Source organism: Bufo gargarizans, chromosome 8 (genome assembly GCF_014858855.1).
Source record: "Bufo gargarizans isolate SCDJY-AF-19 chromosome 8, ASM1485885v1, whole genome shotgun sequence".
Taxonomy (NCBI): Eukaryota; Metazoa; Chordata; class Amphibia; order Anura; family Bufonidae; genus Bufo; species Bufo gargarizans.
The window spans coordinates 174,281,334-174,304,094 of record NC_058087.1 but is presented as its reverse complement, the minus strand read 5'-3'; the positions used below and the strand labels follow the sequence as shown (position 1 = coordinate 174,304,094).

The window sequence follows — 22,761 nt, the reverse complement described above, 5'->3', positions numbered from 1 at the left end:
TAAACGAGAAACCTGGACCGCTATGGACTGGAACTGTACCATCTTTAGAGACAAATTCAGGATCTGTTTCAGGTTTGATGACAGTCAGGTTCCAGTATGGAGGCCTCGTGGAGAGCGCTTCCATCCACCCTTTGCTGTGGAGCCACACACTGTTCCAACTGCTGGTGTGATGATCTGAGGAGCCATCGGTCACACCTAGCAGTGGACACTAACAGCTCAGGACATCCTGCAGCCACATGTGTTCCTCTCATGGCAGGGCTTCCAAATGGCAGTTTCCCAGGAATGTTTTATCCAGAATGCAATATTTCCTTGGCCTGCCCGGTCACCACATTTATCACCAGTCAAGCATTTATGGGACCAGCTGGGACATCAGCTTCGGGAACCTACAAGTGTGCAGGATCTACAGGCCCAGCTGCATCATCTGCAGGCAAATGTGCTTCAAAATACCATACGGAACCTGTATGCCTCCATGCCCAACCGAACCTCACCTTGTATCCAGGTGGTCGAACAGGACAGAAGATCCTCCTTTTAATTGTACAGTTTTTCCTAATAAACGTATGGGATCTTTTGGCAGAAAAAGAACCGCCACTCCTGTTCCACCACTTTCTACGGAGACATCGCATCGGCAAATTAAGTAATGCCCAGTTCTTTTTAGCAGAAAGATCCCCTGTTTCTCCCTGAAACCAGACCACCCCTTTAAGTCTGCAGACAGTGCACTCTTTCCGACTCTTATTGTTGCTCAGACCTGCAATACTTCCACATGCATTGCACATATACATTTATGTTAAGATGCTGCAGGTTCTGCAATTCTCTACTATAAAGTGCTCGTATGTCTAGCATTAAAGAAGTCCCATACATTTCATGATGTGCAAATGAAAGGACCCCCCCCCCCCCCGTGCATATTCACCAACGCACATCTCTGCTCAACAATTACAAGACATTTTCCGTTCCTTACGTGTCACATGGTGCAGAGAAAAAAAAACCAGCCAGCTAGAAATGTAACCTGAACTCGTACTGCTTGCTACTTCCGTTACTGCCCCAGGATGGTGAAATCACAGAACTGAACCTCTGGGATTCTGTGCAGCGCTGCCAAGAAGGATGGCAAGGCTCTCAAGACGAAGCTCGGCGTAGAAGGTACGTGCTCCGTCCCCAGTGAGAAGTGACGCTGTCGAAGGTAAGTGACTGATGACAGGAACATCAGAAACTTTCGTAAGAGTTGTGACCCTGCCTTGTAGCGACAGAGAGTAAGTAAGGTACAGGGGTTGGAGCCTGAAGGCAGATTATTTATTCTGGCCTCAACGTTGGAATTTTAGGAAACTACCGTCGAATCTGGACCACATGAGCACTGTGGAGCCAGACTGACTGATATCATGAAGAGATAGAAGTAAGCTTGCAAGAAATAAGAGCTCTTCTTGGTTCTTCTGCACAAAATGTTATATCTAGAAATAGTCTTTGCATTGCAAAGGGTTAAACTCATGAAGAAAAGTCTGCCGATGTGAAGTGACGTGCCACGGATTTAAAATCTATACCGAAAGTGAATTTACACTGAATTTATTGGGCAGAGTGAGGCTGAAATTTGGTAAAATCTAATTCACTTTGCCGGTACTGTAAAAAGTTGCAGGAGTGCTGCAAGCAAATCCTCGGCGTAGCCACCCTGTGTAGAGATACCCTACAAGGGGTTCCATCAGGATATTATGGGGGTACGCCATCAATGTCCAATGACAACAGTCAGCCACCGATACACAACTGGTTCTGCTCGTCATGGTTGGCCATTGACTACTGCCCATCTTCACTTCTGCTGAAGTATGGAGCAAGGACCTGAGCCCTCCTCTCTGCCGTTGTCAACGTACATACTACTGGGGGCACTATAAGGGTCATTATTAGAGGAAGTCAAAGCAGCATGCTAAAGGTAGGGCTGGCTTGGTGTTGTGACCCACATCTCACCCCCTAAGCCTCCTGCTCCATATCTATGTTAGAGACAATTGGAGGAGGAGAACAGAACGTGGCCACTATTGATGACCACCACAGAGAGACAACCTCTGAGGAAGTATCCTGTGCTTGCCAACTTGTATTGGCCCCATCTACTTGTGTTGCCCCACCTTCTCTCAATTTGGACCCATCTACAACATTGAGGTCACTTTTAGTTTAGTTTTTTCCAGGGCCACTTTAACTTCCCAGTTCGCCCCTGGCCGGGTGACATGATCGAGAAGGTGGATTTCCGTTGTCTGCTACTCTGAGATCACCTTAAATGGTGCTCCTGCGTGCACAGTGCAAACAGCTGTAACTTCCTTATTCTGCACAGACGACTTTCTATAATATCTTGCAATAAGACCCCCCAACCAGGGAGGTCGCAGAGGAAGCTTGCAGAAGGTGCAAAATTACGAGTAAGGTCACAAGGTCCTAGAAAAACACTTTTGCTTTGCATTACTTTCTTGCTCGCCACCTCCACGCCACCAACCGCTGCTTCTAACTACAAGCCCCTCTTTGTACAGGCAAGAGGTGGAGCATTTTAAATATAGCTGAGGAAACCAAAAATACTAGGTTTAAAAAAAAAGCAGAACTCTAGAACACAAGTAAAGGCTTCTGTCCCTAACCACTGGAGAGGAGTAGATATTTTGGGAGATGCAAGTTTCTCTCTTTAGCAAACTGGTTGGCAATTTACTGCCTGAGATGCTGGATCAGAAAAGTTGGTTTTCCACGACATTAATGCAATTTTGACATACTTAGCAAAATTTAAAAAAGACATTTCAGTTACGGCATTGATCAGAATGTTCCATTCATTCCCAAGACGGCAACCTTAAAGGGGTATTCCCATTTTAGACAATGGGGGCATATCGCTAGGATATGCCACCATTGTCTAATAGGTGCGGTGGGACCCGCACCTATCTTGTAAAGGCAGCTGGCAAAGTCCCGGAGGGCCCACTGCGTGGCTGCCCTCCATTCATTTCAATGGGGCCGCCGAAAATAGCCAAGTGCTGGTTCAGCTATGTCCGTTGGCCCCATAGAAATGAATGTGAGCGGTGGCCATGGCTCCATTCACGTCTATGGGGCGAGTGCTTGGTAGTTGCCGGACCGGGGTTCTCCAGCCACCACTTTCCCCACTCCATTCTCTCCCCATCTCTGGGACCCGTAGCTATCAGACAATGGGAAAATATCCTGGCGGAAATACCCCTTTAACCATCCCCATTAAATCTCACATATTGGCAAACTATAGGTGACTAATTCCATACAGCAGACACCCGGGGCTAATGTTTGCAACCAGTGGTAATGCTGATCGCAGGTATTTAACCCATCAGATGCCATGGTCAAATGTGGCCACGGCATCTGAGAGCAAACACTTTTGGGCCTGGAACGGCTCCACCATGAGGCAATCGGGGGAGCTGTTTGTTGCCTGTGAAAGGCCGGAGTCTGCTGGGGCTCCAATGCCTTTCACAGGTATATTCCTATGTAGGCCTGCAGGTGGCAGCACCTCATTGCAATATACTGAATGTACTATTTGTCAATGGATTTATTTTCATTGATATAGGAGTGAAGATCTAACGATTGCATAATGTTAGGCCCTCGGGGGATTAAAAGGAAGTAGAAAAAAAATGTTTTAAAAAATATAAAAAAATATATAAAAATTTAAAAATCACCCCCCTTCCCCCAGAACAAAAATAAAGATGAAAAAAATACACATTATGAGCATCGCCGCATGCGAAAACGCCTGTACCGCTAAAAAATAAAAATACTTATCCCATACGGCGAACAAAAAACTTTACTGCACTTCACCTACCAAAAAAATAAATAAAAAAGTGAACAAAAAGTCATACCCCATACACACCTCAGAATGGTATAAATAAAAACTACAGATCGTCCCACCAAAAATGAGCCCTCACTCAGCTCCATGGATATAACTATAAAAGGTTATAGGGTAAAATATGGTGATGAAAAGAAAAAAAAATAGTTTTTTCCGAGTTTTTATTTATTTTTAAGTATTAAATCAGAAGGAAAATGATATAACAACTCCCGACACCCCAAATGATCAACTGTTTGAGCAGGCACCAGCGCTCACAGTAGCCTTCCCGCAGCTTACCCTAGGCCTGAGATGGCTAACCTCTGGCACTCCAGCTGTAGTAAAACTGCGACTCCCAAGAAGCACCCCTGCTTGGCTGTTCTTAGAACTTCATATAAATTAATGGAGCATGCTGGGAGTCGTAGTTTCACCACAGCTGGAGCGCTGGAGATTAGCCATCTCTGCCCTAGTCCAGTGAAGTCACGTCCATGGGTCATATAGTCTAGGCACAGCTCAGCCCCACAGAAGTGAATGAAGCCGAGCTGCGATACCAAGCACGGCCACTATACAATGGACGGCGCTGTGCTTGGTGAGTGGAGAGAAAGGTTGCGGCGCTGATGCAAGCCTGTCCTATCCTGAGGACAAGTCATCAGTACTAAACACTCAGAAAGACCCCTTTAATGGAAGAAGAACTGGGTCATCTACAGAATGATCAGTCCAAAGAACAGGCAGAGCACGGATTACACTGTATGATACTTCCTGCTCCAGTCCTAAAAGTGGTTTCCGGGGCTTAAATATGACAATCTATCCTCAGGATAGGTCATCAATATGTGATTGGCGAGAGTCCAACTTGTGTGAGCGCTGCGACCTCTTCCTAGATCTGTAACATCCCGTCTATTAGTCATAGGGCTTATTGGTTACATTCAAGTGAATTGGTACGAGCTGCAATACCAAGCCTAGCCACTATACAATGTATGGCGCTGCGCTCAGTATACGACGAAGAGGCCACACTGTTTGCCCTAGCAATGCAGCCCCTTTAAACAGCTGATCGGCGCGGGTGCCAGGAGTCCGACCCCCACTGATCAGATATTGATCATCTATCCCGAGGATAGGCCATCAATCTTTAAAGTCCCAGAGGATCTTTTTAAAAAGGTTGTCCAACCAAAATGAAAAATGAAGGGGGGGGGGAGCATCCAAGGTTACCAAGGTTAGAGAAAGGGTCTGCGTTATGTTCTAGAAACAGCTCCACTCTGGTATTGCAATTCATCCTCATTCAAATGAATGGACCAGACACTGTCCACAGACACCTTCTGGAAAGAAGCAGAGCCTTTATTTAATCTTAGAAAATCCCCTTTAAATACCTCCACCATAATTTATTATTTTTTAATGTAATTCTATTGTAATAATGGCACTTTACTATAGCGTTTACTATAGCCATGCTATCAGCGCAGGCTTTGACCCCCGACTGTATTACTTGAGAGTATCCCCAAAATTGGAGGTCTTACATGGGAACCAAAATTGCCCCTGCCTCCGAGAGTCTCTGAATTAGAAACTGTTCAGTTTGAGCTTTTTCTATCTGATTAACATTACATAATCACCTAAACAATCAAAAAAAACCTGCTAGCACCGTCCTAGTTCTATCTCAACAAGCCTGAGGTTTCCACAGTTACCTTCAATGAACACCGCTGTGGTTCCACTGAATCTCTATCACGAGGAGCCCGGACTTTAACCTCATCTTCAGGTCAACACGTGTTTTATCTGAAGTCCAGTCGTCCCCAATTCTGTCCATTATTGTCCATCAGACAAGGATATTATGCTGATTGGTAAACACAGCAGATGGCCAAATGTTCCATCGCTGTGACTGATGAGAAGATGATGAGCCATAAAAAGCAACTTTACCTCACGCACAGGCCTGGAATATTTTTGTCTCTAAAATCCTGCTAAAGAGCAATCTGAGCGAGACGCGAAATGCGTTGGACGACAGATGTTCTGAGCTGGCGTTACAGCATGCTCCTCTCAGTGTGATGACATCTTAGGAGGCTTCAAACGCAGAGGAATATTTACTGATGAAGCAGACGGAACAACTTATCGGTCGCCTTTAATTGTACACGCAGTGAAATTCCATTTTCACAGGAAATGACTACTACTGATCTCAAATCCGATGGGCCGCGGGACTTCTCCGAGTGCCGTGCCCCTTTGTCTCAAGATTCGGAGATCTTTGGGAGAGCTTCAGAGTTGGAAATCTCCCATTTATGGCATCCCCGCTAACATCTCTCTGAAGATGAAAAGGAAGGGGCACGCACTTAAAGGAACGCAGCTCTTCATTCTAGTGGCCTCCCTGCTGTTAAAGGGAAAGTCACATCTTTGATTTTAGTTTTATAATCCAAATTTAAGTATACTGAAAAAAATGCATCTATTTTATTATATTTTCTTAAAGCCAGTGGCTGCAATACTGTTGGAACATCCTTCCTTTCTGTATTGTGCATATAGACCAGTGTTCCCCAACCTTTGGCTCCACAGCTGTTGCAAAAATACAAACTCCCATCATCCAACACAGCCTGTGGCTATCTGAGCATGATGGAAGTTGTAGTATGGCAACAACTGGAGAGCCACAGGTTGGAGATCATTTTGTGAAGACGGTGTGGGATTTTGCTTCATGGCGGTTACGATAAATGGGAGTTAATAGAGAAATGTCATAGATTGTTACAGTACCCAGGGAATGGACTACAGTCCTCTCTGCCCTGGGAGTAGGAAGTGGCAGGACAGCTGCATACAACACCCTATGTATAGGGTTATAATCCTGCATTACAGTATCTAGGCCTCTAGCAGTACAATAAAGTGGTCATTAAAGGGAACCTGTCACAATGAACATGATGTCTGATTTCCAGGCAGCATCTTATAAAGCAAAAAGAGCTGAGAAAACTGATTTTATATCTAATATATACAGCTGAGTGTGTGTGTGTGTGTGTGTATATGTCCACTAAAGGAATCCGCACTGTCGCATTTACAATCACAAAATTTGGCACACAGGAACATCAGGTGTCCAGGAAGGTTTTAGAGCAGGTCTCAGCTCTCTAGGACACACCGTTCCCTAGATATTCCCAAAAAAATGCATTAGCCAATAGAAGCTTGGTCACATGATCCTTATCAGCCAATAGAAGCTCTCAGGTCCTTCAGCCTCCACATATACAGTTTTACTTCAGGTTTCCATAACAACCCAGCCATTTATCTTCACTGCTGTAGGAGAGCTTTAAAGGAAATCTGTCACCAGAATAATCGCTATTGAAGTAAAGCCGTGGCCTAATAGCACTTAGTACCTTATTTCAAGATATGCCTTTGTTCAAGCAATAGACGTTTTTATCCTCTGAAAATCCAGTTTATTTGATATGCAAATGAGCCAGTAAGGTGCCCAGAGGGGCGTCACTCTTGCAGGAAGGAGCCCAGACACGCCCCCTGCCACAATGTGTCCACCCTCAAAAGACTTAAAACCCCGCCCCAGGTCCCGCTAAGCCAGGCCCCTGATCTGGTTAGGCCACGCCCCTCCCACTCCTGAGCCAACGGGGGGAAAACCTCCCTTGCTGTGACGCTCTGCGCTGCGATTGGACAGAGCTACAGCCAGGGAGAAGGAGACGCCCACAGAGAAAGACTGCGTCTCCCCCTTTATTGCTCAGTATTAGTATACTGAGCGCGAAATTTGCAGGGGGCCATAACGGGGGGCAGGAGCGCTATTTTAAAAAACCAGGCAGGGTGGCAGCATCAGCGGGGGGTACTCTGCAGGTACAGATATTTATCTCACTTACTACAAACCTGTGAAAGGTCCTCTTTAAGCCTGGAATGAGCAGGGATTTCAATGAATAAAACACAAGTTTTGCTGAATCTTTTTCCACAATATATACACATATCAAAGAATCTGCTCAGCTTCTCCTGCTCTATAAAGCCTCATTCCCACGTCAGTGTTTCACGGATGTGTGCTGTACATGTTCTCCGCGGACAGCACATGTCCCCATTCATTTTTTAATGTGTGTATCCAGACATCAGTGTTTTAGCACGGTCCGCGGGTTTAGCACGGATGCATGCTCTGTTTTGTCCATCACGTCCATTATAGCCTATGGGTCCGTGAAAACCACAGACACCATCCGTGTTTCACGGATCATTAAGAAGAGATGCCTCGAAAATGATGGATCCTTCACATACAACTTCACAGATGCATCACTGACCACCTGCTCACGGATTTGAGCACGGACGTGTGAATGAGAGGGGTCTGCTTATCACATGTGACACGTTCCTTTTAAATCTCCCAAATGAGATAACTCCACTGTTCACATCTGTTCCGTTCAGGGCCTTTGTCGCAGACTCTCCCTTTAAAAAACAAAAACGGACTCCCACATGGAGACTATAGTCTATGGGGCCTCCGTTTGGTGCCAAATCTGTTTCGTTTTGAACATGCCCGTAAAGGACAACCCCAATATTATTTTTAGAACTTGATTTACCCTTGTCCTCTGTTCCTTATTTTCATTAGTCTGACCTATTATTTCGGAGCAGGGCGATGGTATAATAAAATCGGTAAATCACAGGCAGTTACAGAAACTCGAGGCCATTTTCAATGCTGTTTATGCTGGCTGAGTCTCAGCGCGTTTTAAGGAGAAAATGCTTGATTTGTGCGATCGGGCAGCAAATCAAAGTGTTTTAAAATCTTGAGTTTCCCATTTGGAAAATAAGATTGTGTGCTGTCATTGTACTGTTGACCCGATGCCTGGGAAAGGAATATTGATCCTTTGTTAGGAACTACAGGTCAAGACGGTGGCCACATGATAGACAATGAAAGTATGACACGACGGTACACCCTTCATACAGCATATATTCAATAGTCATTCCATCAGCTCCAGACAAACACCTGCGCCCCAACTGCTTGAAAACATCAGTGACTTATTGTAATCTGTGGACGCTTAAAGGGGTTATTTTAATATAATTCAGCACAAAAAATGAGTCACTTCTGTAATATACTTTAAGTTAGGGCTCATGCACATGACCGTTTGTATTTTGCGGTCCGCAAAAAAAAACGGATGACGCCCGTGTCCATTCCATATTTTGCAGAACGGAGCAGCTGGCCCTTATTAGAACAGTCCTATTCTTGTTGGTAATGCGGACAATAATAGGACATGTTCTATTATTTTGTGGAACGGACATACAGAAACGGAATGCACACAGAGTAACTTCTGTGGGGGGTTTTTGCAGACCCATTGAAATGATTGGTTCCGCATGTGGTCCGCAAAAAATATAAAATAAAAAATGGAATGCACATGGAAAGAAAATATGGTCGTGTGCATGAGCCCTTACAAAAATGCTCCAGTTGTGAGATATTCTCTATACTGCATTATAATGGCGCCCCCTGGTGTATAACCCGTATGGCTTTATGCACGTCCACCTACTGAGGTGGTCACAGCTGCTCATTTCCATCCTTTGACTGCCACCAGCCATATCTGCCATTAGAAGCTGTGGCAGTTACAGGGAGAGAGCTGCAGCAGAAAGGTCATATTCCCTGAGCTTCTATAGGGAGAGAGTTGCAGTAAAAAGGAGACACTCCCTGACCTGTGATAGGGAAATAGCTAAAGCAGAAAGGACTCGCCCATGGAGGAATAGACATGCCCTCTGAGAAAAGGACACACCCCAATAGCTGTCAGCCTGAAGAGAATCTAGCAGAGCAATTGGAGCAATGAATGAGCAGATCTCTGGATCCATGTGAGGTGCAGGGCTGGTTCTAGCTTTGTTAGAGATTGTCATGAACTAGATGATGTCTGATATTAATTTTTAACATTAAAAGGCTTGACCCACGAAGAATATTCTACAGTTTTCAAACCAGCACCTGGATGTGATTACTATTGTAATTGCATGTAATTAAAATGTAGTAGCTACTGTGTCTGTACAGCGCCACCTGCTGTTTTTTTTTCTTCTTACTTCTTTGTCCTGCTCACTGAGATGGTCGCACATGCTCAGCTTCATCCTTCACCTGCCCCCTGAGCTGTGATAGGGAGAGCTGAGACACGCCCCCTGAGCTGCAGCAGAAAAGACACTCCCCCTGAGCTGTGATAGGGAGAGCTGAGACACGCCCCCTGAGCTGCAGCAGAATAGACACTCCCCCTGAGCTGCCAGCTTGATATAAATCTAGCAGAGCAATGAATGGGGAGATCTCTGGATCCATGTGAGGTACAGGGCTGGTTCTAGCTTCGTTTAAAAGAGATTGTCATGTCCTATATGATTTTTATTGTTTACATTAATCATGAGATAACCCCTTTAAAAAGGTATACATTCAGATGATCACATAAAAAAACACATGCAATCTGGTGTTGGGCCATGCGTATCGCAATAACGTGCCAAATGATGGTAAAGCCACATGTGGTTTTACAGTAACACCTGAAAATCCCCTACGGGTGCTAGTTTATGGCCATTACTGGTCGCAGCTAACCATTGCGATTTACCTCTAATTGCTAGGCTGCACCTGAAGTTGCAACCTGAAAAAATGGCAAGCCAAGCTGCAGCCGCGATAAATTGTGAGCGCTACCCGTATTCAGTAACACGTGTGTAATAGCATGCATAAAGTCAGAGACAGGTCTCAAATTTATAACCAGATAGACACCCTCTAAGACAATTAAGAACATGTTAATTAGTTATTGATTCCAAAGCAAATCCATCCATTAAGGGTCCATTCACACGTCCGTTTTTTCTTTCCTGATCTGTTCCGTTTTTTCAGGAACAGATCAGGACCAGATCTGGACCCATTCATTTTCAATGGGTCCTGGAAAAAATCGGACAGCACAATGTGTGCTGTCCGTTTCCGTTGTTCCGTTCCGCATGTCCGTTTAAATATAAAACATGTCCTATTCTTGTCCTGAAAAATCGGATCCTGGTACAATACAAAGTCAATGGATCCGCAAAAAACGGATGACATTCGGATGTCATTCCGTATGTCATCCGTTTTTTGCGGATTCCGTTCCTGGAAACACATAACAATTTTTTTTTATTTTATTTTTTTCAAATTTTTTTCAAAGAAATCCAAACAACTTTATTTGATTATTGAAATGTATACATGTTTCCGTTTTTTGCGGATCCGCAAAAAACGGATGACATACGGAAACATTTTCAGGAACAACGGATCCGCAAAAAACGGACCGTTTTTCAGGATGAAAAAAAACAGGACGTGTGAATGGACCCTAATTCTAGATAATTACTAAATGATCCAAAATTAGGATATCAATATCCGATCGGGGGGATGTCTGACTTCCAGCACCCTCACCGATCAGCTTTTGGAACAAGCTGCTGCACTACGGAACAGCACCATAGACTGGGTAGTGGCCATAAGCAGTAACTGCAACAAGAAGGATGAGTGGTTTATTAGTAGAAAATAAAGCTGCACTCAAAAATACCATATAAATCATTATACAGCATTTCACAAATAGAGTTTGAACATTGCTGCATACTACAGAGGTTTCCTATGACTGTATGTACGGTACCTCGATTGGCTAGTAAAAAAGATAAAACCTTTAAATCTTACCTTAGTGTTTTCTGTAGCAGATTCCTCAGACACCTGTAAAGGAAACAAGAGGTAAGCAATCAATGATAGGTAAAGGCAGGAACTTAGTATTTGGTGGCGCTAAAGAGTGTATATAGGCCCTAAATGGGTTTTTGCTGGGTATAAAGTTATTTGATAATATGGCTATTTCCACATACTAATCATTACTACAAACCAAAAGTCAAAATCTGTTACGGCAGTGGATGTGGAACCACTAGTCAACCAACAGATTGAGCTAAATCTAAGGGAGTTATGCTGGTGATGCCCTGGTTTTCACCCTTTAATCCCCATACAGGGATCAGGACTTCATTGCAGTGGAGCCACCAGGCTGCTACCTCCTGGAGAAGTCTCTGTGTGGTTGACTGCTGACTCACGAGGGTCAGAAACACCAGTGCAAAAACCTGAGGGTTCAGGCAAAATCGTAGTCAGAGATGGCGGAGTACGTGGAAGGTGCAGCTCTGGTCAGGCAGTGCAGGGTCAGAATCCAGGAATCAGGCAGAAGTCGGTGCATAAGCAATAAAATGCATACAGCACACATGTTGTTACTGTACCGTCTGTGACAGAGGTTAGAAGATCGGAGAGACTGACTGCACGTAAGGGTTAACTGACAATCTCTCGATTCTCAGTGTTGTGGTTTGGTAATGACCACACCTCTTGTCAGGTGAAGCTCGTGGTCATTACTGCATTCCCTACTTAGTTTGGTCTCACACTTAATACCATGCGGTTGATATTCTCTGCTTGGATTTGGAAGAGTTGGTGTGTGGACCTTACCTGTGGTCCTGCTCATCCATTTTCTATAAGGTAAGTTGCACTGCTCTTTGTATTTGGTGGTTTCCCCTGTGCTTGTTGTTACTAGGCCTCAGGGAGACTGGTTCGTTCACCTGGGAAGGAACCAGTAGTCTCATTCCCTGCTACTACCTAGGGCAGTGATGGCTAACCTTGGCACTCCAGCTGTGGTGAAACTACGACTCCCAGCATGCTCCATTTATTTCTACAGAGTTCTGAGAGCAGCCAAGCAAGGGGGGCATCTTGGGAGTTGTAGTTTTACCACAGCTGGAGTGCCAAGGTTAGCCATCACTGACCGAGGGCATTTCAGGGATCCTAGGGTCTAGGTTCCAGCGTATGTATTTTCCCACCTTCAGGGTCTATACATACTGACAGGAGTCAGGGCCAGGTTTAGGGGCTTCCTAGGAGGTAACCTTTTCCCTCTCGCTAGCTTTGAGGCCTAGTTCTGTGTTCCTCCCCTTCCCTGTAATCGTGACACATGTACAGGAACTAGCAAGCCAGAAAACCTACTGTTCAGGCACTTTCCCACAGAGAAAAGTGCTTTAACCCCTTTCCCGACCAGCACCATACATGTATGGTGCTGGCTGGGACTTTGAAGATGGTTAATAGGTTTCAACTTTCATAAAGCAGACACACATGGTTAATGTCCGCAACCAGCATTACCATTTAATCCTTCGGATGGTCACCACAGCATCTGTACGCATTAAAACCCAGAAGCGCGCGCTATCAGGTGTGCACTGGCCTTCCCCCGTGGGGATCAGGGGAGCCGAAGTGTGTGTGCAGCAACAACTGTCCTCCTTTGAGACAGGAGACTGCTGCACATTAGTTCCTATAAATAAAAACGAGAAAAAAAAAAAAGACATCATGGGCATCGCCACGTGCGAAGACGCCTGTACTATTAAGGCTACTTTCACACCAGCGTTTCGGTGTCCGCCTGTAAGATCCATTTCAAGGCTCTCACAAACGGCCCCAAACGGATCAGTTTTGCCCCAATGCATTCTGAATGGATGCGGATCCGTTCAGAATGCATCAGTTTGGCTCCGTTCCGCTCTCTGGAGGCGGACACCAAAACACTGCTTGCAGCGTTTTGGTGTCCGCCTGGCTGTGCGGAGCCAAACGGATCCGTTTGACGTTGACACAATATGGTGCAATTGTAAACGAATCCGTCCCCCATTGACTTTTAATGTAAAGTCAGGATGGATCCGTCTGACTAACAATTAGACTTAGACTTTTTTTTTACATAAAATGCAGACGGATCTGTTCTGAACAGATACCATCGTTTGCATATATAGGTGCGGATCCGTCTGTGCAGATACCAGACGGATCCGCACCAAACGCAGGTGTGAAAGTAGCCTAAGGTATAAAAATATTTATCCCATACAGAAAACAGCAAAAAAAAAGTCAAAATGACAGATTTGCAGTTTTTTTAGTCGCTTCTTCTCCAACAAAAATTTAAGAAAAAGTGATCAAAAGTCGTACACCCCCCCCCCCCCCCAAAATGGCATCATTGAAAAGCACAAATCGCCCAACAAAAATTAACCCTCACAAATCTCCATACACATAACTACAAAAAATTATAGGTGGAATTAAAGGTTATGGTGGAATTAAAAAGTGCAACTTGTCCCGCAAAAAAAAAAAGCCCTCATACGGCTATGTAAATGGGAAAATAAAAATGTTATGGCCCAGAAAGGCAGGGAGTGAAAAATGTAAACGCAAAAACAAACAAAAAAACTCCGGGGCAGAAAGGGTTAAGTACCCAAAGATGACCAGCCATTGCATTGGCTGGTGTGAATTAGGGTACGCGCTGGCCCTTCAAGAGCGGGAGGAAGCGCGCAGCCAAGTACAGGAGACAGAAGTAGGCTGCAGCCTGCAGAAGAGCGGCGGATATGGGTTGATAGGGAAGACAGGAGGAGAGAAAGTGAAGCATTGCCCATGCCTACTCAGGAAAGCGGGACAGCGGCGGGCACAGGCCACCAATGTAACCCAGTAAAAATCATATCTTCTCTTCTCTAAAAAGTATACAGCTCCTGTGACAATTCATCTCCTGCAACTGTCCACCATTTACACCTCCTAAGTGCAGACAATCACAAGGACTTGCTTTCCAACATAAATACCACAAGTGATTGTAGTGCTACTTGTAGTTCTTTTAAGCTTTGACATGGAACCCATTAATGGTTTCTGAGAACGGAACAAGATGAAGGAAATTATAAGGTACAACCATAGATCGGAATCCTCTTATCTCCGGGATTCGTCCAATAAGACGCATTATAATTTTCACACCACTTTAAATGCGTCTTATAGGGCGAAAAATACGGTGATCCACACATATAAGACAGCAGTTCGTATAGCATCGATTTTAATAAAAGCACATAATGGTGTCCGCTTGACGAAGCGGAGCCAAACGGATCCGTCCTGGCACACAATATAAGTCAATAGGTCAATAGGGACGGATCCGTTTTCTCTGACACAATCTGGCACAATAGAAAATGAATCCGTCCCCCATTGTCTTTCAATGGTGTTTAAGACGGATCCATCATGGCTATAGAGGACATAATAGAACCGGATCCGTCTATGACGGATGCATGCGGTTGTGTTATTGTAACGGAAGCGTTTTTGCACATCCATGACGGATTTGCAAAAAAATGCTAGTGTGAAAGTAGACTTAGAGTGTCATGAATATCAATTTATTCACTATATAGCACATCAAATATTTATTATAGTGGTCCGGACCCATTATGTGCTTTTATTTATAACAATCGCTGCTATACGAATTGCTGTCATATGTGTGCGGATTACTTGGGGCCTAAGGTTATCACCTATAGATATATTAGCGAGATATTTTATATTATTATATTCAATATTTTATTCAATATGAATTACCCTCTGTTTGAATGAGTTTGGTTTATTGGTACTTTTTGAATATACACGTGGAGGGGGCGCCGCAGACAGAGCACCCATACTTTTTATATCTGAGAGGGTGAGCCACTTTTATAGCTTTTTACTGTTTTCTACCATATGAAGAAGTGGCCAATTCCTCCAAAATCAATAAATCAAATAAACAATTGTTGTGTTTCACTGGGGATCCAGATACAAATCAACCAGGAACAACCTCTTTATGCCACAAGCAAGTCCTTTCTGAACTCAGCCTCCATTATCCGACTCGAGTTTCACCTTAAAGGGGTATTCTCAACACACTATTTGATACTTACCTGCTCCCGGCGCGCCGTCCACTTCCTGGTTTCGGCACTCGGCAGGCTCCATCTTGATTGATGTCTTCTTCCGGCCGGGTCGCGCTCTGTACTGAACGCGCACGCCGAGGCCGCGCATGCGCCCTGGTGACTTCTTCCTGGCAAGTATACTATACTGGCCAGGAAAAAATCACCATAGCGCATGCGCGGCCTCGGCGTGCGCGTTCAGTACAGCGCGCGGCTGGCCGGGAGAAGAGAAGAAGTCGTCTGCGCACGCGCAGCCACCGCGATTCCTGAGAAGAGCGGTGGCCGTAACCAGGGGAGATGGAAGACAACAGTCAGGTAAGTATAGGTTTATTTTCTTCTAAGGGGTGGGAATTTGTTAATTAGATATATTTAGAAAAATGATCACTGTTAAATCATTAACAGATTCAACAGTGATCATTAAGATGATAATACCCCTTTAAGTTCAGCTACTTGCAGAGTATAAGCTCTGATTGATGTCACATAAAAGCCAATATACATGGCTCATTTATAATCTTTATTCCGACAGCAATGTTCCAGGGTTCTTGGCTTTCATCCAGGGCAGGGCCGTATATATATTGGTCCCCGTGGAGTTGGAGATTATCTCCCTAAAAAAAGCCAGACTACAGGTGAAACTTGAGTTGTGCGGCAGAGGATGAGTTCGGAAAGGACTTATTTAATTTAGGATCTATCAAAGAAAGTGAAAGTAGTATAAACTACTTTTCACTCTAAAGTTTATTTTCATCAAGTACCTGTCACGATCCCTCTCTTGACAGAGGTGAGAAGATCTGAGAGACTGGCGGCACTTGAGGGTATCTGAAAGTCTCTCGGTTTTCAATTTGCAGTGTTGTTGTTTGGTAATAACCACACCTCTTGTCAGGTGCAGCTTGTGTTCATTACTGAGGCTCTATTAAGTTCTGACTCACACTCCTTACCATGCGGTTGATATTTTCTGATGGAGTTGGTTGAGCTGGAGTGTTGTTCCTTTGGATCTCCTGCTCCTCCATTCTTATTTAAGCTAAGTGTATTTTGTTGTTCACTTGTGTTTGTAGTTTTCTAGGCCTCAGGGAGACGCTGGTTCCTTCCCTGCCACCACTCCTAGGGATTTCCAGGGTCTCCAGGGCTAAGGTTCCGGTGTATGAGTATTTCGACCTTCAGGGTCTACTCATATTGGCAGGAGTCAGGGAGAGGTCTAGGAATTCCTAGGAAGTTACCATCCCTCTCCCTTAGCTTTGAGGCCTAGACTTCGGTCTATTTCCTTCTGCGTGTTATCTGGTGTTTTCCCCTCGACATTAACCGTGACAGTACCCATTTCTCCTTGGATAGTTTTATATATATATAGATATATATTTTTATTTATTTAATTTACCTTATTTGCAATTTTCTCTTATCCCCCATGCTTGAATCCTACTTCCTGGTTTGTCACATGACTGCTGTCCCATCATGCCTTAGGGCAGTGAGAGGTGTCCTGACATCAGCAGGACATGCGACACTAACCAGTTCGTTTTCTACTGCCACATATGCAAAATGCTCTGTGTAACTGGATTTATAGCAGACACAACTTGTGCTAATGTCTATCATTTGTTAGAGCAAAATTCATCGTTATGTTTATCAGTCTGTCTGTTATCTGTCCATCCATACATCACAGACTCTATAACTGACACTGCACACAGAGGAGCGGTTAATGAAGGGAAGAAGCACTGTGAGCATGTGCGTCCTGCATTACAAGATTCCACTACAGGACGTAACCAACAGCAACTGAAATAAAAATGGATTTGCCACAGGGTACAATGGTAGGCTAATACCTTTGGGATAAAGCGATTTTGCTTAATGTATTTACGGAAAGTGATATAACAGATATCTGTTGGGTGGGGTAGATTTATATTAGTGACACAACCCCTTTAAGGTGACATGTCAAAGAAAAGTGAGTAAAGGTGGCCATACACATTCGACGAAAGTCATTTGAACCAGTAACTAACATGAATGGGGCATCTTGCATAATACGGACAACTATAGGACAGGTTCTATTTTATTTAGGTGGCGTGGAACGTACATACGGATGAGGAAAGCACACGGTGTGCTGTTGGCATGTTTTGCGGCCCCAATGAAGTGAATGGGCCGGTATCCGACCCACAAAAAAATGTGAATCGGATGCGGACAAAAACAACGGTCATGTGCATGAGCCCTTATACTAATCAGTAGGGGTCAAACACCGAGGACCCCTGCAGATTAGCTGGTTGAGAAAGCACCGATGCTCTTCTCTCAGCTCACCAAGCACAGTGCCATACATTGTACAGCGTTTGCGCTTGGTATTGCAGCTCAGCCTCATGAACGTGATGTCACATGGTGTCCAACCCTCCTTGCCAGGGTTCACCATGTTCTCCAGATTCCCCTCAAATTTCTAAAAAGCTATTGGTAGGTTGATCAGTTTCCTAAAACATTGCAGGTATGTCTGAGACATAAAAATTAGATTGTGGATAGGGACCGATAGAAATTATGACTATATTGTACGGTACTCCAGAATATGTTGGCATTTTGACCGGCTGTCCCGAGTTTGACCCTTTACTTACAAGCATCCCAACAGAGAAAATTATTCTAAGTCCGATTCTTGTAGCTGTGGGACAAATCTGTTTAACCCAGCTCTAGTAATACCCTTAATAAATTCTAAAGCATTTTCTAACATTTTTGTCATCCTCCTTTGTTTTACAATGAAATTAATTTGACTACTTATTGATTTCTTATAGGTATACCGTTAGAAGAGGGAAAGAGAAGTTGGACAACCATGGGCTTTCAAAATATGACGGGGCTTTTCTACCCCAGCCAAACTCTGGGCGGACCTCACACGGACATAGAAGATATTATTACTTCTCAGAACGTCATCTCAAGGGTCATGCACAGCTACCTTGGCATACTGGTCCCTCTTGGTTTACTGGCTGGTGTCTTCTGTGTGGCCATACTAATTATAAACAAGATGAAGCATAACACACTGGATAATCTGGACTTCTATCTTCTAGCGTTGGTGGTTACAGACATTACAATTGTCTTGTACTCTTTTACCTCAAACACAAGACCGGGCTATCTAGAAATTTCTAATTTAAGTTGTGGGTTCCTATCATGTTTCTTCAATGTGAGCTATTTCTTCTCTCAGTACTTGCTGATTTTAATGTTCTTCGTCTTACTCCTCACAGATGACTACACATTTCAAAGTCATCTGAGATACACCTTTCTTACTCTAACATTGTCAATACTTATGTCTGTAGTCAATGCGTCACTGCTGGGAACCTATCATAAACTTCAAAATATAACATACTGCCAGTTGGACCCATTAAATGCTAAACCAGAATACGACATCATGAAGTTCACTGCTGGATTTGGAGTCCCAACCCTCGTACTTCTCATCTTTACCATTCTAATGATTATTCAAGCTCGGAAAGTGGAAATGTCTGAGAAGATCCAGGTTCACGTGGTTCTTTTATGTCACATTGCAGTTATTTTTATATGTCGACTTTTCTACAACATCATGCTCATCAGGAGAACTGTTCTAAAGATTCATGGCTTCTACATGTCTCCTAGAGAGGAGTTAGTCCTGAACATTGCAGAACTAGTAGTATTTGGTGGAAGCTGTGTCAGACTTATATGCACACTTGTGCTGCATAAACCATGCAGGGAAGGTCTCAAGAAATCGGTGCAATTCTTAATCAATAAGTGTAGAAGAAAAGAAACGTCCAACAGTATAATCTAACCATATGTGGTCCTCATCTGGATTCTCAACCATGTAAAATATTTACGTTATAAGAGAAAATATCTATCACATGTAATAAGCTAGATATGCATATCGAAGAGGTCATTCCAAAAAAATGTATATAGCCATCCTCAGGGATGTACATACCATAGAGTTATGTTATGTGTTTTGCTATGTGGCTCCTGGTGAAGGTCTATCTAGGTTGGCCTCTTCACTTGTTTTGCTAGGCAGTAAAAAACAAACAAACAGTCTAGTGATCACCACTATATAGGTCCTACAATCTTCCTGCAAAGAAACCTGTGAGGAATCCACCCACAGATCATGGAAAGAATATGGGGGGCAAGCAAGCATCAAGTCTTTCTGTTTCAGGTGGGTAGGGATGTGCTGATGTGAACCTGCACCAGAAGGGTCATTTTTCTCAAGATTATTTAGGAAGAACTGAAGATACACCTTCAGGTCTTGGTGCTTTGAGGATACTGAATTCTCCAAGCCTTAAAAAGGTTTTCCGGGATTTATGATGAAAACAGATGACCCATCCTCTGATTGGTGTGGGTCCGACTGCCGGAAGCCCTGCCAATCAACTGTTTGAGAAGGCACTAGTGCGCGTAGTAGCACCACTGCCTTCTCTCAGCTGACCAAGCTTCAATGGAGCTGGGCTGCATTTAGGCCATGTGACTGATGAATGTGTCATCACATGGTCTAGGGAAACCCGCGAGAAGGCCACAACGCTACTGTCAGCTCCGATACCTTCTGAAAAAGCTGATCAGCGGGAGTCTCTGGTGTCGGACCCCCATCGATCAGATATTGATGATCGATATCTAGCAGATAGGTCATCAGTTAAAAATATAATTGAAAACCTTTTTAACCAGCAATCTTTTCTCACACAAAATGGAATTAAAATGCCAGCTGTCTAATGGAAACCTGGCAGATCCCATTCTAATCAATACGGTTCTTCAGACGCTATTAATTTTAGTCATGTGATGGAGCCAGCAAATGCTCTTTTTCTAGAATGGAACAGAGAAATGGAAAAAACTGGCGCAGATGTGAACGCTGCCTAATCCAGCAAACTCTTTGCCTCATAAATACAGTATTATACACTTTTTATATATGTATGTAATATGTATTTCCATCAGTGTTGTTACTTAAGTTGTATTTGCTTTTACAGACTGTGTGAGGATAAAGTGTCCAATTTATCAACTTGCAAAGCCGAAATAATACAGCTATAATGCTATCTACACTGAATAAAAATAAATGCAACACATTCGGTTTTGCTCCCATTTTGTATGAGCTGAAACATTTTCTACATACACAAAAGACCCATTACTCTCAAACATTGTTCACAAATCTGTCTAAATCTGTGTTAGTGAGCGCTTCTCCTTTGCCAAGATAATCCCTCCCACCTCACAGGTGTGGCATATCAAGGGGCTGGTTAGACAGCATGAATATTGCACAGGTGTGCCTTAGACTGCCCACAATAAAAGGCCACTCTGAAATGTGCACAGTTTTTCCTTACTGGGGGGGGTCCGGAAAACCAGTCAGTATCTGGTGTGGCCACCAATTGCCTCACGCAGTGCAACACATCTCCGTCGCATAGAGTTGATCAGGTTGTTGATTGTGGCCTGTGGAATATTGGTCCACTACTCTTCAATAGCTGTGCGAAGTTGCAGAATATTGTCAGGAACTGGAACACACTGTCGTATACACCGATCCAGAGCATCCCAAACATGCTCCATGAGTGACATGTCCGGTGAGTATGCTGGCCATGCAAGAACTGGGATATTTTCAGCTTCCAGGAATTGTGTACAGATCCTTGCAATATGGGGCCATGCATTATCATGCTGCAACATGAGGTGATGGTCGTGGATGAACTGGCACAACAATGGGCCTCAGGATCTCGTCACGGTATCTCTGTGCATTCAAAATGCCATCAATAAAATGCACCTGTGTTCGTTGTCCATAACATACGCCTGCCCATACCATAACCCCACCGCCACCATGGGCCACTCGATTCACAACGTTGACGTCAGCAAACCGCTCATCCACACGACGCCACACACGCTGTCTGCCATCTGCCCTGAACAGTGAAAACCGGGACTCATCCGTGAACAGAACGCCTCTCCAACGTGCCAGATGCCATCGACTGTGAGCATTTGCCCACTCAAGACGGTTACGACAATGAACTGCAGTCAGGTCCAGACCCCGATGAGGGACGACGAGCATGCAGATGAGCTTCCCTGAGACGGTTTCTGACAGTTTGTGCAGAAATTCTTTGGTTATGCAAACCGATTGTTGCTGCAGCTGTCCGGGTGGCTGGTCTCAGACGATCATGGAGGTGAACATGCTGGATGTGGAGGTCCGGGGCTGGTGGGGTTACACGTGGACTGCGGTTGTGAGGCCGGTTGGATGTACTGCCAAATTCTCCGAAACACCTTTGGAAACGGCTTAGGGTAGAGAAATTAATATTCATTGCACAGGCAACAGCTCTGGTAGACATTGCCTGCAGTCAGCATGCCAACTGCACGCTCCCTCAAACGTTTTGACATCTGTGGCATTGTGCTGTGTGATCAAACTGCACATTTCAGAGTGGCCTTTTATTGTGGGAAGTCTAAGGCACACCTGTGCAATATTCATGCTGTCCAATCAGCACCTTGATATGCCACACCTGTGAGGTGGGACGGATTATCTCGGCAAAGGAGAAGTGCTGACTAAGGGTACTTTCACACTAGCGTTTTTCTTTTCAGGCACTGAGTTCTGTCCTGGGGGCTCAATACTGTAAAAGTACTGATCAATTTTATCCCCATGCATTCTGAATGGAGAGAAATCAGTTCAGGATGCATCAGGATGTTTTCCGTTCAGTGGCACACGTTTGTACTGTATAATTAATATCAAGCTGTTTTTATAATCATGAAGGTGTGAACTATTTTCTATAAAGATAACAGTTAACATAACCAAACTCTCTCTAAATTACAGACCGGTCTGATGAGCTGTATTTACCGCTACAAACAAATGTAACCCCACATGGCTTATTATTTACTGAAAATCTGCAAGAAAAGAGACACTATGGCACATGGTCACCTCCGACAGTTGTCAGATCCTAGGGCTCCAAACAGCAACTGAAATGGTCACAGATGTGACCAAAAAATATAATTTTCTTTATTGGGATGCCTATTTGGCTCCTAAATTAGACTAAGGAACCAAAGGCTCCCAAGTGCTGCATAGGCTTAGATTTAAAGGGGTTGTCAGAGATTAGAGAAACAAGTTGCAACAGACAGTGGATGGAGTAAAATAGCAAAATAAGTATACTTGCTTGTTAAATCGCCTGCTGTTCCAGCGCCAATTTTAAATATCCTCCCAGCCAGGCTGCAGCATTGAGATCACAGTCAATGACGCATGACTGCTGCAGCCAATCACTGGCCTCAACAGGACCAGAACAATGGTGCTGGATCGGTGGGCAACGCTTATTTTGTTACACCATATATCCTGCATGTGATCAAATTTAGAGAGGGTGGGGTTAGCACCGCCGCCAGTCAGTCTGTAGGCTAGTCTAAGCAATGGTGCTGCTGCTACCAGTCTAATGTAAGGGTGCTACCAGCCATTCCGCAGTCTAATGTAAGGGTGCTACCAGCCATTCCGCAGTCTAATGTAATGGTGCTACCAGCCATTCCGCAGTCTAATGTAA

General features: G+C 44.2%; 2 protein-coding genes across 5 annotated transcripts in view; one reads left to right on the top strand and one right to left on the bottom strand.

The window, feature by feature from the left end:
- C8H7orf50 (chromosome 8 C7orf50 homolog) overlaps positions 1–22,761 on the bottom strand; it is a 237,390-nt gene that overhangs the window by 133,135 nt on the left and 81,494 nt on the right. Inside the window, exon 3 of the mRNA XM_044303952.1 lies at positions 11,325–11,357. Within this exon, the coding sequence (XP_044159887.1) occupies positions 11,325–11,357 (33 nt within the window). The remainder of the gene's footprint in view (positions 1–11,324; positions 11,358–22,761) is intronic.
- On the top strand, positions 1,003–20,334 carry LOC122945087. 4 transcript variants are annotated; one of them, XM_044303950.1, is made up of 3 exons: positions 1,003–1,134; positions 16,989–17,133; positions 18,085–20,334. In XM_044303950.1, the coding sequence occupies exon 3, from the start codon at positions 18,123–18,125 to the stop codon at positions 19,080–19,082; it is 960 nt and encodes a 319-aa protein (XP_044159885.1). In that variant the 5' UTR covers positions 1,003–1,134; positions 16,989–17,133; positions 18,085–18,122; the 3' UTR covers positions 19,083–20,334. The 4 variants fall into 4 exon arrangements, with proteins under 4 accessions (XP_044159885.1, XP_044159883.1, XP_044159884.1 ...); XM_044303948.1 differs by having other exon boundaries at positions 1,031–1,174; XM_044303949.1 differs by lacking the exon at positions 16,989–17,133 and having other exon boundaries at positions 1,031–1,174.

Excerpts from the sequence above, each read along its gene's own strand:
- LOC122945087 (XM_044303950.1), top strand. The coding sequence starts at position 18,123 with ATGGGCTTTCAAAATATGACGGGGCTTTTCTACCCCAGCCAAACTCTG.